Source organism: Gordionus sp. m RMFG-2023, chromosome 3, assembly GCF_954871325.1.
Source record: "Gordionus sp. m RMFG-2023 chromosome 3, tfGorSpeb1-WG-v2, whole genome shotgun sequence".
NCBI lineage: Eukaryota > Metazoa > Nematomorpha > Gordioida > Chordodea > Parachordodidae > Gordionus > Gordionus sp. m RMFG-2023.
This window is the reverse complement of record NC_088777.1, coordinates 14,199,213-14,217,057: the sequence shown is the minus strand read 5'-3', so window position 1 is coordinate 14,217,057 and position 17,845 is coordinate 14,199,213. Positions and strand designations below refer to the sequence as shown.

The window sequence follows — 17,845 nt, the reverse complement described above, 5'->3', positions numbered from 1 at the left end:
CCAAAAAGATGAATTATCATTACTATGGTCAAATATGATAAATGTTTTACATTAACATCCTATATTAAAGGAACTAATCCAATGCTTACCAAGTGTAAAATGTGTCCAAAAAGTATTATATTGTCCTTCAGGTTCCAATTTAAAACGACATTTGATTTTAATATTAATTATTTGATTTTATATGATATAACTAAGTTAAATCATTAAATTTGAAGAAATAATGCATTTGGGATATTTGACCCCAACAATAACGATAGTTATTTTAAAATCAAAAAAATTAGTGGTCTCAAATATGGTCAGCCATTGATAGACGCCGTATTAAATGGGATTAATAAATGGTATTTACTCTCAATTAATTACATATATTTGCAATTATACATCCAGCATTCAAACTTCAATGGCCATGGATAAACCACAGAACGAACCTATTAAAAATAAACTTATAGCGTCATTGAAAAAAATGCTATGAAAACCCTAGAGAACTGTTAATTTAGAGATATCCTTTTTTTTGTCGAGAGTAGAGAATGGATTGGAGGAGGATAACTTATTTCAATTTTTTGCAAATAACAAAACAATATGTTTTTAATTAATTATCCACGTTTTAAAAGAGCTGTTTATTAAGTATAATACCGCAATCCCCTCATCTGACCCTGTAGAATGCGTTTTTAGTATAGCTAATGCCGTATTAACTGCGAAGTGTTCCTGTCTATCAGATAAATATTTTGAAAACAATTGTTATTAAAATTTAATAAGAAAAATTTTTTATAAATAAAAATATCTTTTTATTCGCTATATTATATTATATTTTATTTATATTATATTTTATTTATATTATATTTTATTTATATTATATTTTATTTATAATTATATTATCAAAATAAAACTATATTATTTTTTAACATGGCTAAATAAAATATATTGTATTAAAAAATATAAGTTTATTTATATTAAATTAAATTTTAAAAAAATTTATCACAAAATTTTGAACGGTTTTATGAACGTGAACCCTTTTGTGAAAGTGAACGTCTTCCTTTTTTCTTGAACATGAACTTGAACGCGTTCAAATTTTGTCAATGAACGTTGAACGCGTTCGATTTTTTTAGAAATGTTTACACCACTACAATAATCTATTCATGGGTAATATGATGTGGATTGATGAAAAAAATTATAAAAATCAATTAATGTGTTTTTCAATATTATAAATAAATAAATAAAAAGGCCTTTGGCTGCATTAAAATGCCATAGACATATTATTTGTGTAAATTTTTGAATATAATTCATTGTCATGCAAATTATTTAGGCAAATATTACCTTTTTTCTGTCGAATTAACATGGAATGATCCAAAGAGAAATTATTTAAATAATGATCATTATGATTTAAAAATCATTATTTTAAAATAAACATTTTAAAATAATATATTGATATATTATAGGTTTTATTAGGATATGAATCCATGGAGATATGGAATCTTTCAATTTTAAATGGGGCAATATTTAAATAAAAATATATTCCAGCATGTATAGTGAACCTTAAAGCCCTGCTTAAAGAAACAAAGCCCGACATGTTTATTAATTTTTAGGCCCAAGTTTGACTAGAAAATTTTATTATTTTTAGGTCTGAGACTACATCATCCAAATTATTATAGGTCAGAGACCTGCCAAAAATTTTAAATTTATTTAAGGTAAGTGAAGTGAAGATCATTTATTGCCTTATCCTTATCACAGATAAAATATAATTATCATTTTATTTTGATAAAACAAGAGAATACATCATTTTATATTATTTTATATTTTTCAAGCTCACATCTGGCCCAATTTTTTTTTTAATTTTAAGCAAATGCACCCAACTCATATTTTAAAAATTATATACCCAAATTTAGTTATAGGATTGGTCCACACCTAAAGCCAACTTTTAGGACTCTAGAATTCTTACCTTATGCATTGAAGACTTTTTTTCCTATAAGCTTTGTTGTATTTACTAACTTATATAAATAATCTCAAAAAATTAATATAAATTAATAGTACAAAAGTTAACAGCAAAATGGTTCATACAAATTATGGTGCTGGACATATATTTATGTAAATTAATTTAATCACCAATTAGTAAAGGATTCAAAATTGATAGATTTTGAATCCCATATCCTAAAATGACTTATATTAATAAATTTAAATAGCAAAACTAAAAAATTATAACTTCTCCTAGTATTTTTCTCAAATGTTCATAAGCTTCAATTGGTGTTATTTTGATTTCCATGATCAGCCGATCCATTTTATTGAATACTAAAAGAATTTTAATGCCTTCATTCCAAGCTTGCCTAAGCACAGTTTGAGTCTTATATACAATATTTAAAAAATTATATATAAATGTATAGAAAGAAATATTTCTGCAACCAATAAATATAATTATGCATAATAATTTATTTAAATTATTTGTATTGCTTACTTGGGGACAAATGCCTTCAATAACGTCTACCAAAATTATTGCACTATCACATAATCTGACAGCTACAGAGACTTCATTACTGAAATCAATATGGCCTGGAGAATCTATGAGATTTATTAGATATAAAGTTGGAATGACTCCTATCATGCTATTGACATTATGAACCAATGAAATACAACTGGATTTAATTGTGATCCCTCTTTCTTGCTCCTCTTTTTTATTATCCATATATCGTAGTTTTCCTGCTGTCCTGTTTGATATAAGGCCATTACTTGCAATAATGTGATCTGCAAACGTAGTTTTACCATGGTCTACATGAGCTAATAGGCATATATTTCGAATAAGATTAGAATTATGTGATATTTTATATAAATTTTCAGGTCTACAAATATCCATGGATATTTTGCTAGCATTAAAAAAAAAATTTTTAATAAATTTATGTTGCCGTTCTCCAAAAATGTGGACAGGCATTTGTCAAAGCTACATGTCAGTTAAATCTGACATATTGAAGGGTCTGGTGTTTTTAAGATGTCAACATTTATGAATGTCATTTATTATATTTTCTGTTATTTATTTTAATTTAAAAGCAGATGATTTTTATATTCTTTAATCTCCAAAATCATTGTCCTTTATCAGAGTTGTTAAAGTAGCGCGCTACTTGTAGCGCTCTAATTAGCCCGTTAACTTTTTTAGTAGCTATAGCTAATAGCGGCTACTTTTTTTTTAATTATTTAATTTTTTAGCGCGCTACTTTTTTGAAAAATATAATGAAGGTAAGCGTAAACATGAAAATTTAAATATAATATCATAATTAAATATAATTTTTATGATTTATTATTTAATTTTGAAATTAAAATATAATTTCAATTTGTAATTTATATTTTCATTTGTATTATAAACCTAAATCACGTGTTAATAATTTAAAATGTCATCGCCTATGGATATCCAAATCGTTGAAAGTGATTCAGACAATGATGTTAATGAAATGGAAGATACCAGGGAAGAAAATGTTCTTAATAGCTATAATACAAATTTCCCATTCCCTAGATTTGAAATTTTTTTTAAATAAATATATAACCAAAACTGGTTTCAAATTTATTTGTTTAAAATGCCAAAAAAAATATTTCCTCAAATCAATCCAGTAGCTATAACCTCAAGAAACACCTAAAGGTAAATTGTCATTTTTACATTCTAATAATATTTATTTTATAAGACTGTTCATGAGTTTTAAGGAAATGGAGAAACATCTAAATAATTTTGGTATAAGCGACTCTACATCCAAAAAGACTAATTCAATTCAAACCAAATTAATTAATAATGCAAATGACAATATTTCTCAGAAATTGGCTGATAAAGTTATTGTTGATTTTATAATTTATACAGTTCAGCCAATGTCCTTAGTTGATAATCCATCATTTACCATGATGATTAAAAATCTATCCACGTACAACAATTTTATGTCGCCAGACACTAATGAATAAAATGGGAGATGATAGACTTACGCCAAATGGCGTATTAGCAAGAAATAAAAGTTATATTTTTTCTTATTTATACCCATTTTCCGAATCGATAAAAAAGTTATGAAAATTTAACGAATCATTTAAAATTTGTATTTATAATAAAATGGATGTATAAATAATATCGTGGACGAAATTTAGTAAACTATAAAGCAATATAAAAATTTAAAATACATAAATCTTTATATATCAGATTTTAGAATGTCACCAAACTTACTTATTTCCCAATATTTAGTTGACTCAAAAATAGTTCATACCAAAGGTAAATTTAAACAAATTTATAAACCTTTTTAATAGATTTAAAAACTCTTCTTTTAAATATGAAAGAAGGAGATATATTTTTATCCTATAAAGATTTACAAGATGCTATAAAGCAATATGAAAATTTAAATTGCATAAATCTTTATATATCAGATTTTAGAATGTCACCAAAAAGTACTACCATAGTAATACCTTACTTATTTCCCAATATTTAGTTGACTCAAAAATAGTTCATACCAAAGGTAAATTGTTGATATAGACAAATTTATAAACCTTTTTAATAGATTTAAAAACTCTTCTTTTAAATATGAAAGAAGGAGATATATTTTTATCCTATAAAGATTTACAAGATGCTAAAAAGCAATATGAAAATTTAAATTGCATAAACCTTTATATATCAGATTTTAGAATGTGACCAAAAATTACTACCATAGTAATACCTTACTTATTTCCCAATATTTAGTTGACTCAAAAATAGTTCACACCAAAGGTAAATTGTTGATATAAACAAATTTATAAACCTTTTTAATAGATTTAAAAACTCTTCTTTCAAATATGAAAGAAGGAGATATATTTTTATCCTATAAAGATTTACAAGATGCTATAAAGCAATATGAAAATTTAAATTACATAGATCTTTATATATCAGATTTTAGAATGTCACCAAAAAGTACTACCATAGTAATACCTTACTTATTTCCCAAATTTAGTTGACTCAAAAATAGTTCATACCAAAGGTAAATTGTTGATATAGACAAATTTATAAACCTTTTTAATAGATTTAAAAACTCTTCTTTTAAATATGAAAAAAGGAGATATATTTTTATCCTATAAAGATTTACAAGATGTTATAAAGCAATATGGAAATTTAAATTACATAAATCTTAAGATGGCTATGAATTAAGAAATTTAGAATGATTGAGTAAAGAATAAATCTTACCTTGTGCTTCAAATTTACAAACAATTACTCATTTTTTATATAAATTTTTTTATTAAATTTATGTTGAAATTTATAAATTATATTGTATGTCTTATTTTAAAGGTTACCTGGGAACATTAAAGTTCTTACCTTGTGATGACTTATTCTATAAAATTGACACACAACAATCCCTAACAAGCTTCAAATCTACAAACAATTGCTCATTTTTTATATAATTTTTTTTATTGAATTTATAAATTATAATGTATGTTTTATTTTAAAGGTTACTTGGAAACATTAAAGATCTTACCTTGTGATGACTTATTCTATAAAATTGGCACACAACAATCCCTAGCAAGCTTCAAATTTACAAACAATTACTCATTTTTTATATAAATTTTTTTATTGAATTTGTTGAAATTTATAAATTATATCTTTTGATATTATTTTTTTAAATAGAGTTTAAAAAATAAATTTCTCTTAATGAGCTCCCATAATGTTCTTAATTAATTTACCTAAATTAATTTAATTTTAAAAATTTATGATTGGACATTTTTATTCATTTTATAAATGATTGTATTAACTTCAATAATATATTTCAATTTAATGAATAAAATTTATTTAATACTATATTTCGTGTATAAATTTTAATACTATATTTAATTGCGTCATTTAATACTATATTTCGATTTAACCCTTCACTAGAAATGTTAAAAATCACTTAAACTTCAAAGGTGGGGTCTATTTTATCCCTAATGCAAAATTAATAAAAATTAGATTTAAATAAAAAATTAAATTTGTAGGCAAAATTCTCCTAAAAATAACTTAAATATTTTACCACAAAAAAAATTAAATTTGTATGCAAAATCTCCTAAAAATAACTTAAATATTTTACCACAAAAAAAATTAAATTTGTAGGCAAAATTTACCTAAAATATAAGAATTAATAATTCCTATATTTTATCACAAAAAAATTAAATTTGTAGGAAAAATTCTCCAAAAAATAACTTAAATATTTTACCACAAAAAAAATTAAATTTGTATGCAAAATTCTCCTAAATATAATTTAAATATGCGCAATTAAATTCCTATATTTTACCATAAAAAATTTATAGGCAAAAATAAAAGATTTTAAAAAAAACCATAAAAAAAATAAAAATAATATACCCTCCCCCCCCCCGACAGTGTTAATACTTTATTAAAACTTATTTGATGGCAATTTTTTTTATTTAAAAAAATGATATTCATGTTATATATTAAATTTTTTATATAGTCTTTTTTGAGTTGATGATTTTAAAAAAAGAGGATTAATTCAGATTTTAAAAAAATCTCCAAATTTATTTTTAGAATGTAAAAATTGTATTAGCAATACAAATTAATCCAAGTAAAATAATAATTGGGATGATTATATGGTGTTGGTGTTGTAATGAAATATATATAAAAATGGTATGATTAAAAAAGATATCTTTGTAGTCTATATATCTATTTATAATATGTTAAAATAGGATAAATAAATAAAAAATATGCATAAAAACAAAACAAATACAATCAACTAAAATACTTTTGGTAAAAAATATAAAATATCAACATTTGTAATTAATCTTCAAAATCAATAACATTTACAAAATGGGATTCAGAATTGTTAATATAAATGTTTTGGTCAAATTTTTTTATATTTCCATCATCATATTTAAATGGTGGATACATTTGCCAGCAAAATGAAGCTCCATACCTAGCATACACCAATATCGGGGTATTGAGAAGTGTGGCAACACTTCGCAATTCAATATCCGTTGCCCTTTCACCATTCTTACTTGCCTTTTCTATTATATACTGTTGCACATCATCTTCACACGTATTTTGACCTTGAGTATAATCTAATATATTTTTTATCATTATTTTTTGCAGCATCAGTAAGACCATATGTGATCTAATCAAACCATAGGAGTCTTGTTTTCCTGTTATCTCTATACTTATACATCTAATTATTTTTTAAAAAATTTAATCATGTTACTGTTTCTAAAAGCCTATCAATGTTTTAAAAAAATAATATTATGAATTAATATAGGATATAATCATTAAAATTTAAGGTAAAGAAAGAAACAAAATCATATTCTATGTATATTAGTAAAAAAATACAACCAAAGTTATTTTTAAATTTTTAAATTACCGGTAAAAACAATTCCCATCTAGCTCAATTGTTTCCAATCGTGATGGAGCAGTTAGCACCCTTCCTATATTTTGAGAGACTTTCTTTTTTGCTGACGCTAAATTTAAGCGACTAGCATGATATTTCCTCCAAATATTGGTAGTTGGATTATAAAAATGTTTAAATGTATGTTGAATGATTTTAACGAGTGGGTCATCTATGGCTTTAAATATATAAATAAAATAAAATTAAATTAATCATGATATTTAAGAATTACAATTAACTGTATATAATTATAAAATTACAAATTTAGAACTTTGAGTCTGAGTATACAAAGTTTACTAAGTCTACTAAGTTCACTTGAAGATCCTTCAAAAGGTGTAAAGAAGATTTTTTATAATCTAAAAAAGTTTAAAAATTTGTCTTTATCAACAATTTACCTTTGGTATCAACTATTTTTGGGTCAACAAAGTTTTGGGAATTAAGGTCTTGTTGAAATTTTAACTTTTTATCTATATGATTTTCTTTGGATTTGTATGCCTTTTTTATATAATATACTATTAACAATAAATAAAGTCAATGTACTTTTTTGTGAATCCAATATTGTAAATCCTAATGGTCTCCCGCTTTTATTTAATTTCTTAGGTAATTGAATTTCTTTTATGATATTATTTCTACATTCATTTTCTTGACTATTATAAACATCTGTTTTTAAAAAAATGGGACATTATTTTTATTTTACTGTATATTAGGATCCACGTTTGAGTGTGTAAGATCCTCATTTAATACATTTGCTATACTATCATTGGAGAATATCTGACCATTATTTTCATTTGAGCTTGTATTGAAATTATTTGAGGAAATAATTGGTAGTATGCCTTTCAGTGACCCCTACAACGGGGGGGGGGGGTCCGAAGCAACTGCTTCTATAAATTTCTATGGGGGTACTTTTTTTTTTTTAATTTTTTATTCTAAAATTTTTTAAAAAATATTTATGGTCGATGTTTAGCAAATTAGTTTGTTATAAGATATTTTTTATCATAAAATTATTTTTCCACTTTCAATATTTGACGCAAAATTAAAATTTTATCAAAGTGAATAGTAAAAATTTAAATATTAAATCTTATATATAATCATTTATAATTTTTAGATCATTGTCAAAATATGCCCAAAAATATTAACCAAAAAAAATATAAATGCTTATCTCGCAATCAAGCCTTCTGGGGGAACAGGCAACAAGATGGCAATATGATGAGCCTTATTAAACTTATTGCAGATTCTGAGCCTGTTCTTAAAATGTATATAAAAGATAATGAAGAAAGAAGAAGTGAGAAAAAAATTAAGGGATTAAAATCTAAATTATATTCAAATCTGTTATCATATAATAACATAAATATTCTTATTGAAACAATGAAAAATATGGATATAAAAAAAATTCAAAAGGAGATTGTATTCAACAGGTGCTATTCAATTATAGTTGATGGCACATATGATGTATCAAATCAGAAGCAATAGCTTTGATAGTGAGATATGTTGAAAATAGCGAGACACCTAAGCCCGTTGAAAGGCTGATAGACATTTATTGTACAGGAAATACAACGGGCCTCGATATTAAAAAGAATATAATATCCAAGCTTGGCTTCATGAATCTACCCCTCGAATTCCTAGTGGGGCAAAGCTATGATGGCGCCTCAAACATGAGTGGAAGAATTAATGGAGTGCAGGCTTTGATTAGAGCGGAGGCGCCAAAGGCAGCTTTTATTTGGTGCTATTGTCATCGTTTAAATTTAATAGTTGTTCAATTATGCCAATCAGTAAAAGAGCTGCGAAATGTCTTAGGAATATTAGACGAAATTTACGTATATTTTAATGGTGTTAAAAGATATGAAGTGCTCAAAACATGTCAGAGTGATTTGCTGACAAAATCACATAGATTTTTACGCATCAAGAATACCACTCGGTAATATTATCTTAATTGTTTCGATATATAATATTTATTTTATATTTATAGAAGCTGGCTAACATCATATAAGGTGATTGTAAATTTTTTCCTACTTTATGATGCTTTGAGGGCAGCTTTGGCAAATTTAAAGGATTCTGAAGATCCTGCCACTTCCACTATGGCTAGTGCTATAGTCTATAGAATAGAAAAATTTGATTTTATTTTATCACTATGTGTTTTGGATAAAATATTGTTGATAACAAGCTTGGCTTGTACAAAATTGCAAACCATTTCGAAGGATATAGGGTGCAATAAATCAAATTCAATTGGCAAAAGATTGCCTGATTAATATGAGAAGTATAATTTAAATTATTATCTTTTATTATTTTATAATCCTAAAATATATAATAACACTGAATTTTTGGATGTCTTTTCAAAGGCCCAAGATGTTATGAAGAAGAGAAATTTACCTTTTGATTTTGAAAGTTCAAGACTTCAAACATTACAATCCAAAAAGGAGAGGTGTATATATATACTTTCATCATTAAATATAATATTTTATTTTAGCTTTAAAATCAGTGTGTTTTATGCTGCACTTGATTTAATTATTATGCAGTTTAGTGAAAGATTTAACGATGAATCGATAAAATTTTTGATTCAAACATCATTTTTTACCCCAAAGGGAATGGCGGAAAAGGCAATTGTTAAAGATGATATCAAGGATATATGTGAATTTTATAAATTAAATACAAGTCAAGTTTTTGATGAAATGTTGATGTTTAGAAATATTTATAAAATGGCTAAAACGGGGGACGTAATTATTACTCGTGACCTAGAGGTTAAAGAAGATTTGTCAGATTCTGAGAATTGTAAATTTATTTAATTAAAATATTTTTACTAATACATTATTTAGCTTCTTCTGATGATGATAATAATTCTGAGATGAATGATTCAGACTAGAGAAACTATTCATTTATTTTATCTTATAGTCTGCTTATAAATTTTTCTGCTTTCCCAAATTTAACAATTTTATATAAATATTTATTAACTATTCCTACTACATCATGTACTGCCGAAAGGGTCATGAGTAAAATTAAACTAATTAAAACAAGACTTCGTAGTGTCATGAAAAATCCATTTCTTAATAATTTAACCATTTTATCAATGGAAAATAATTTATTTAAACAATTAAATATTGATGAAATTATAAATTCTTTTGCTTTCTCTTCCCCTAATTTATCTAAATTATTAATTTAAAAATAATATTTTTAAAGCATATATTTTTTACATTATATTTATATTATAATAAATATTGAAAATTATTTTTGAAATTTATTGGTGTCAAAAAACAATTTACAATGGGGGGGGGGGGTACTTTAGGGGGGTATTCTGCTTCTATCCCTCAAAAAGTGTAGGGGTCACTGATGCCTTTCATAGCAAAATCATGTAGTTTGTCAAAAGCCTAAGCAAACCCATGTTTCAAATTAGGTGGTAATAATGATATGGTGTGAAAACGCATATTTTGATTTTTAAAATAATTATAGGATGAAATTTGGTCATTAAAAAGGGTTTTTTTGTATTTAATCCCCTTTTTGTTATTTAATATATCTATATTATTATTATTGATAAATGTCTATGGATTTTGTGCCACCTTTGATGACATATTTTTTCATCGTAAAGATCACTATTATTTTTTTTCCTTTCCATAAATACATGTCTGCATGGTAATCGCATATTTAAAAAAAGGGGGCAATCACAATAAAACATATTTGATTGGCAAACAAGATTGCAGTTATCACCAACATTATATTAATATTTTAACTCTTTGTATGCATATTCTGTTAACAATTTTCTATAATTAGCCAATGTTTGATCTTCCTCATTTATAAATGAGATTTTAATTTTTTTCATTAAATTATCATGTTCCTTTTCAGCACTTAACATTTTAATTGACATAATTAAATCAGTAAACATATTTGGAAGGGTAGAGTATTTGGTTATGTTAATTTTTAAATATTTATTAATGCTCTCTACCCTGTTATTTGTATATTGTTTAAAGTTTAAATGATATCTTTTCTAAGCATCGGACCATTCATATCTAATATGATGCCAGCCAGAAAAATAGTTATTTAATGATTCTAAATTTAAATTAGTTAATTTGTGATAATTTTCAAAATATACGTCAGAAGACTGTGCATCTAGCATGCTATACAACAGATGCTTCACATTATTAATCATATCATTAGGAATATTCCTTTTTTTGTGGGTAACTTTCCTATCCCAAGCTCTGGTTACATGTTTCCTACATGAACATGAGGGAATGCCCCAATGTAAGCTTTTCTCCCAGCACAATCTTTATCACTAACATTGACCTTTATGTCTGTCCAAGCTGAATTCAGTTTTTTAAAAATTTGAAGCATTTGTGATGCTACATCAAATGATTCCGATTTGACAATCCATACACATATAATATGTGATCTATTATTTCCATCAATTGATACCAAAATATACACTGGCATGTGCCTATTATTTAATCGATATGTTGCATCCACACATATTACTTCAGGATATTTTGAAAAAATATACTGCATTTGATGAGTTTGATAATATATACCAATTAGATTCCCATTTACAGTATATAATTCCATATTAGCATCATTATCTTCTTTAACTTTATCTATCATTGTAATTAAATCATTATCATAAGTTTTTTTTGTATTTTTGTCTATATTATGCAAATCTCTTAGGGTTATAAACTTTCCTTCAGAAAATAGTTTATTTTTTATTTTGGATTTATTTCCTCCTGTAGTTATAGCTTCAACTACAAATTTATACTGTGCTTCATTAAGCTTTCTTTGTCTGGGTAATGATTGGTATAAATTTTTATCTAAAATTAATCAAAAAATGCATTTTTCATTTGTTTTAAAAACATTATTTCATACTTTTATCTTATATATATTCTATCAAAATTTAATAAATTAACCCTATAAGCCTATCCAGTATCCATATAACTAAGTTTAATTATATATTTATCTTAATAATTTCAAGATTATGTGCCTTTATTATGGGGATGATTGTGATTTTCATGCATATCCTTGACAAATAATTTGTTTTTCATGAATGTAATTTGCAAATGGAATTGACATCCTTGTTTTATAGACATGTAATTGCGTAGACCTGTAAATTTTGTGTTGTACTTTCCACCAAATATACAAAGAAATTTTATGCTTTTATATCTAAATTTTTCAAAAAGAGGTAATTTTAAAATTTTTGAATCTGATATATAAAGATTTATGTAATTTAAATTTTCATATTGCTTTATAGCATCTTGTTCTTTATAGGATAAAAATATATCTCCTTCTTTCATATTTAAAAGAAGAGTTTTTAAATCTATTAAAAAGGTTTATAAATTTGTTTATATCAACAATTTACCTTTGGTATGAACTATTTTTGGGTCAACTAAATATTGGGAAATAAGTAAGGTATTACTATGGTAGTACTTTTTGATGACATTCTAAAATCTGATATATAAAGATTTATGTATTTTAAATTTTTATATTGCTTTATAGTTTACTAAATTTTGTCCACGATATTATTTATACATCCATTTTATTATAAACACAAATTTTAAATGATTCGTTAAATTTTCGTAACTTTTTTATCGATTCGGAAAATGCGTATAAATAAGAAAAAATATAACTTTTATATCTTGCTAATACGCCATTTGGCGTAAGTCTATCATCTCCCGAATAAAATAAAATAGCAGATAACTTTAAAATGACGAAAGATGCTCTAATAGTAGAGTTATCAGAGATATCATATATGTGTACCACGGAAGATAGTTGAACACATAACAGAAGGTAAAAACTTATTTATATTTATAAATTGATCTGATTAAATATTTTTAAGCCTATTTGGGAATCAGGCCATTGGCTAGACCATAGAACTTTAAAAAGAAGATCTGTGGCATTAGCCCTCAAAATGATAATAGGATGCCAGACATACGATGTACTTACAAATAAAATTATAGATAATCTATCTTATATTAAAAATATGTATATAAGATTAAATACGCCCTTACCCTCAAGTGCTAGTGTCGAGAGATTATTTAATAAGGCAAAACTTATACTTTCTGATCGTCGCTCTAGACTTGGGGATGATAATATTGAAATGATTTATTAAAATGCAACAAACTACCATAAATATTTATTTTTATTACATAAATTTTTTTATAATCAAAACTAACTATATTTTAATATTTATAAATGTTGATTTTTATATATTTACTAAACAATAACATTATAAGCAAAAAATAAGTTTGTAAATTTTTTTTTTTAAGTAGTAGCTAATAGCGAGCTACTTTTTTTGACAAATAGCGATAGCAGTAGCACGCTACTTTTAAAAGTAGCGTTTAACAACTCTGTTTTTTATGAATGATATAATAATAAAATAGAATATTATTATTCTTCTATTGCTAATATGGTGGTAAAAAAAGGTAGGTAAAGGTAAAATAAATTATACTATTTTGTTTTCTAAAATATACTATTATTATTCTAGTGCTAATATGATGGTAAAAAAAAAGAAGGTAAAGGTAAAATAAATAATACTATTTTATTTTCTAAAATATATTATAATGATTTTACAAAATAGCCAGGGTTGGGCAGTATAGCGGATATTTGTATCTAAGATACAAGATACTGATACAAGATACTTTTGTATCTTTAAAATTTTGGAAAGTATCTTGTATCCAGTATCTAAGATACATATTATTTAAAAGTATTTGTATCTTAACCAACTTTGTATTCAAAAAGATACAGATACTTTAAAAAATTTATATTGGTTAATTTAAATAGTATTAAAATTTAAAATGATATTGTTTTAAGATTTAAATGAAAAATTTAATCAAAATTTAGATATTTTAAGATAATTTTTGATATACGACGTTGGTCGTCATATAGCAATTTGCTAACAATTAAAACTACCATATTTGAATCTTTTTATATCTGTCTATTTTAAAATTATGGAAGAAGAAAATAGAATAATATGTTTATCTTCGTCTTCAGATGATTCTTCAACCGAAAATTATAACAATAAATTTAAACTAAGCATACTTATTGGGAAATTTTTTGAAGTACTTCAAGATGATCATAATAAAGAAATTCAACGTGACTTTGGTATTGACGAAAAAGTTATAGCATACAGATAACGGCTCTAACTTTAAGAAAGCTTTCAAGGAGATGGAAGCTGTAGAGAATGACTTTGACATCAATGATAATGAATGTATAGAATTCGAAATCATTGAAAGTATTATTTAATACTTCTTTAAAATTTATTATGATTTTGTAAATTTTGTAAAAAATTTTATTCAAATAAAATTATTTATTTGTTTATTTAAGGGTCTAAAGAAGCCTCAATAACATTGCCTCAACACATTCGTTGTTTGTGCCATACAATAAAATTGCCACAACAGATGTCGAGAGAGCTATTAAGGATTCTCCTAACATTTCTAAAATTCATCATCCTGCAATAGCTAAATGTACTAAGCTATGGAATGCAAATAATAGGCCTAAAACTGCAGAACTTATCAAAGCAGTTTTAGTAATACAATTAGTTACACCTTGTTGCACTAGATGGAATAGTTTGTATGATAGTCTTCATAGTTTATTAAAATTTAAAGGCGAACTTCCTAAATTATGTCAAAAATTAGAATTTCCTAAATTAAGAGAAATTGAAATTCAATATTTAGAAGAATATTGCAATATAATGGCCCCATTGGCTATAGCGATTGACAAAATACAGAGTGAAATCAACTGCTATTATGGAGAATCAGCTCCAATTTTAAATGTCGTTAAAATAAAATCACAATTTTAATTCAAACCAATCTACAATTTTGCAAACCATTAGCTGTTGCCATAGAAAATTATTTAAATAAAAGATTTAAAAATATATATTATTTTGATAACAATGTTAAAAGTGCATTTTTGGCAACTATTTCTCATCCCTATTTTAAAAATAGTTGGATTGATGGTGAAAAAGAAAAAAAAATACCTTCAGGATTTGTTATTACATGAAGTTTTAATTGTTTTTAAAAATAATATTGAAATTAATACTTCAACAAAATCTTCAATTGATGAAGATGATGATTACTTTTGCCTTAATAGTACCACATCCAATTCTAATAATTCAATAAATGATATTGAAATAGAGGTACTAAATTATATGAAAGATGACATGCGGAGTATAAATATGTTAAATAGTTATAAATATATAAAAGAAATATTTATTAAATATAACACAATATTACCCTCCTCAGCCCCCGTTGAAAGATTATTTAGCTTTGCTAATATGGTTAATAGATCAAATCGTCAAAGATTGAACGATAAATCATTTGAAAAATTAATAATATTAAAAAATAATGCTGATTTATGATGCTGATTTATTATTATTTACTAATTATATAATTATTAAATGGAATATCGCATTATCTTTTATAATAAATTTGTTATTTTCAACAATTTATTTTAAATATTTTTTTATAAATTTATATTATAGATAAGAAATAAAGCTTTATACATTTTGATTTTAACTATTTAAAGTTTTTTTAAAAAGTATCTTGTATCTTAGATACTTTTTTTTAAAAAAAATACAAGTATCTTGTATCATATCTTATTGAAATTTTTCTAAAGTATCTTGTATCTTAAATACAAAATTTTATAAAGTATCTGTATCCGAATACAATTTTCTGAAAATTTGCCCAACCCTGAAAATAGCTACGATATATATACAAAATTTAATATAAAAAATTTGAATAGCAACACAAGATGATAAAATATAAAATAAGTTTTTTACAAAAATAATATTATAGGTAAATTGAATTATAATTTAAGCTTAATAATTTGATGCAACATCTAGATAGATACAATCTAATTGATTATTATATAAAATCGTTAGTTTTATATATATCTGATGAAAAATAAATGTATTTGACTTCATAATATTGTGTCGATTCTTATGAAAATATTCCTATGAATGAGTATCGGAGATTCTAGTGAAAGAGATAATGATTTGAATCATATCAAGTTAGATAAATATGAAATAAATGCTGATATTATTCGTTATTTGTAATTTTGGGAAAGTTAATTCAGATTTAAAAATTTATTCCGAGCGACATGGAATCAAAAGATTTGTTTTTATCATATCTATCACTTAACAGTAACCCCACAGACCCCCACTTCCCCCACGCCCTATCAGTCTGGAAAGAGAATTCCCTTTCCGCTCCAATCTCTACATCACGAAAGCAAATGTCTGGGATCTTCCCTTAATACGCCACTCCGTTGAATATCTAATATCGAGTGCTGCTTCTAAGGGATCCCCTTCAATCCTTTCGCATTTATTATCTCACATTACAGCTGATGAACTCTTAACAGTTGATCATCTCTCTCTCCCACAACTGCAAGTTCTGCAACTTTTGCCTTCCCTATCGGGCTATGAATGGTTAGAAGCTTTGCCCAGCTCAAACTTAGGACTTCTCTTAGCAAACGAAGAATTACACATAGCAATAGATCTTCATCTTGGTTGTAAAATATTGGCCAACTCCACATGTACATTATGTTCCCATCCCGTTGATTGTTTTGGACATCATCCTTTTCATTGTCGATTCTCTAAAGGTATACATTCTCTGTGCTCTACACTCAGCTCAAATTCCAGCAACCCTTGAACCCTGTGGTCTCTCAACCGAGAATAATATACGACCAGATGGGCTGACATTAATACCATAGAGTAATGGAACTCCATTAGCATGGGATTATACTTGCATCGACTGATTTGCTCCCTCCTTTAATAACAACTCATTCGTGTGAGCTGAAAACTCTAAAATTAATAAATACACTTCCCTAACCAATTGCAATCTCATACCAATCGTATCCGACACAACCAGTTTTTTTGGCAATCATGCCCTAACCTTCTTCAAATCTCTTGGTAAAAAATCCGGTGACCCACAGGAAGGCTTCTATCTCAGACAGCGCATATTTATTGATATATGCAGATCTAACTGCATTGTCATCCACGGCTATCTTTCTTGACCTCCTCCCACCCAACATACAATTTACTATACTAATTTTTTTTTTTTTATTATACAGTTATAGATTTAATTTACAAATAGTTTACATGATATTTTTAATATATATTTTTAAATTACGTATGTATGTTTTACTAACGTTCAATGAATTATTTTAAAATTGTGATATAGTTTTATATAAATCTATGATATTCCTAATATTTTGGCAATCATAATATAGAAAATATCGAAATTGACGTTCTCACATTTATGGAAACTAGGGCGACATCCTAGTTCGTCCTTCGGTCCAAATTAGTGTAGCTTGGGAAAATAATGGAATCCAAAATTTCCATGAATCACAAATAGTTGTAAGTAACAAATGGCGATGGATACCAAATCATGAGATATCCAATTTTAAATTAATATAATAATGGTATGGGGCTAATCAGCAGGAATGGCGTGAATAATGTTAGAAGCGACGTTATGGTCATCTTTAAAAAAGGTGGATTCAGAATATAAATATAATTTTATTTTAATTATAAAAATATAATAATATGT

At 25.5% G+C, this 17,845-nt stretch overlaps 1 protein-coding gene across 1 annotated transcript in view; it reads right to left on the bottom strand.

Moving 5' to 3' along the window:
- Positions 1–2,884, bottom strand: part of LOC135926747 (uncharacterized) — a 38,177-nt gene extending 35,293 nt beyond the window's left edge. The window contains exons 1-2 of the mRNA XM_065462678.1: positions 2,444–2,884; positions 2,195–2,332 (exon numbers count right to left, since the gene is read on the bottom strand). Coding sequence (XP_065318750.1) covers positions 2,195–2,332; positions 2,444–2,839 — 534 coding nt within the window. The 5' untranslated portion in view covers positions 2,840–2,884. The remainder of the gene's footprint in view (positions 1–2,194; positions 2,333–2,443) is intronic.
- Between the last annotated feature and the right edge of the window lie 14,961 nt (positions 2,885–17,845).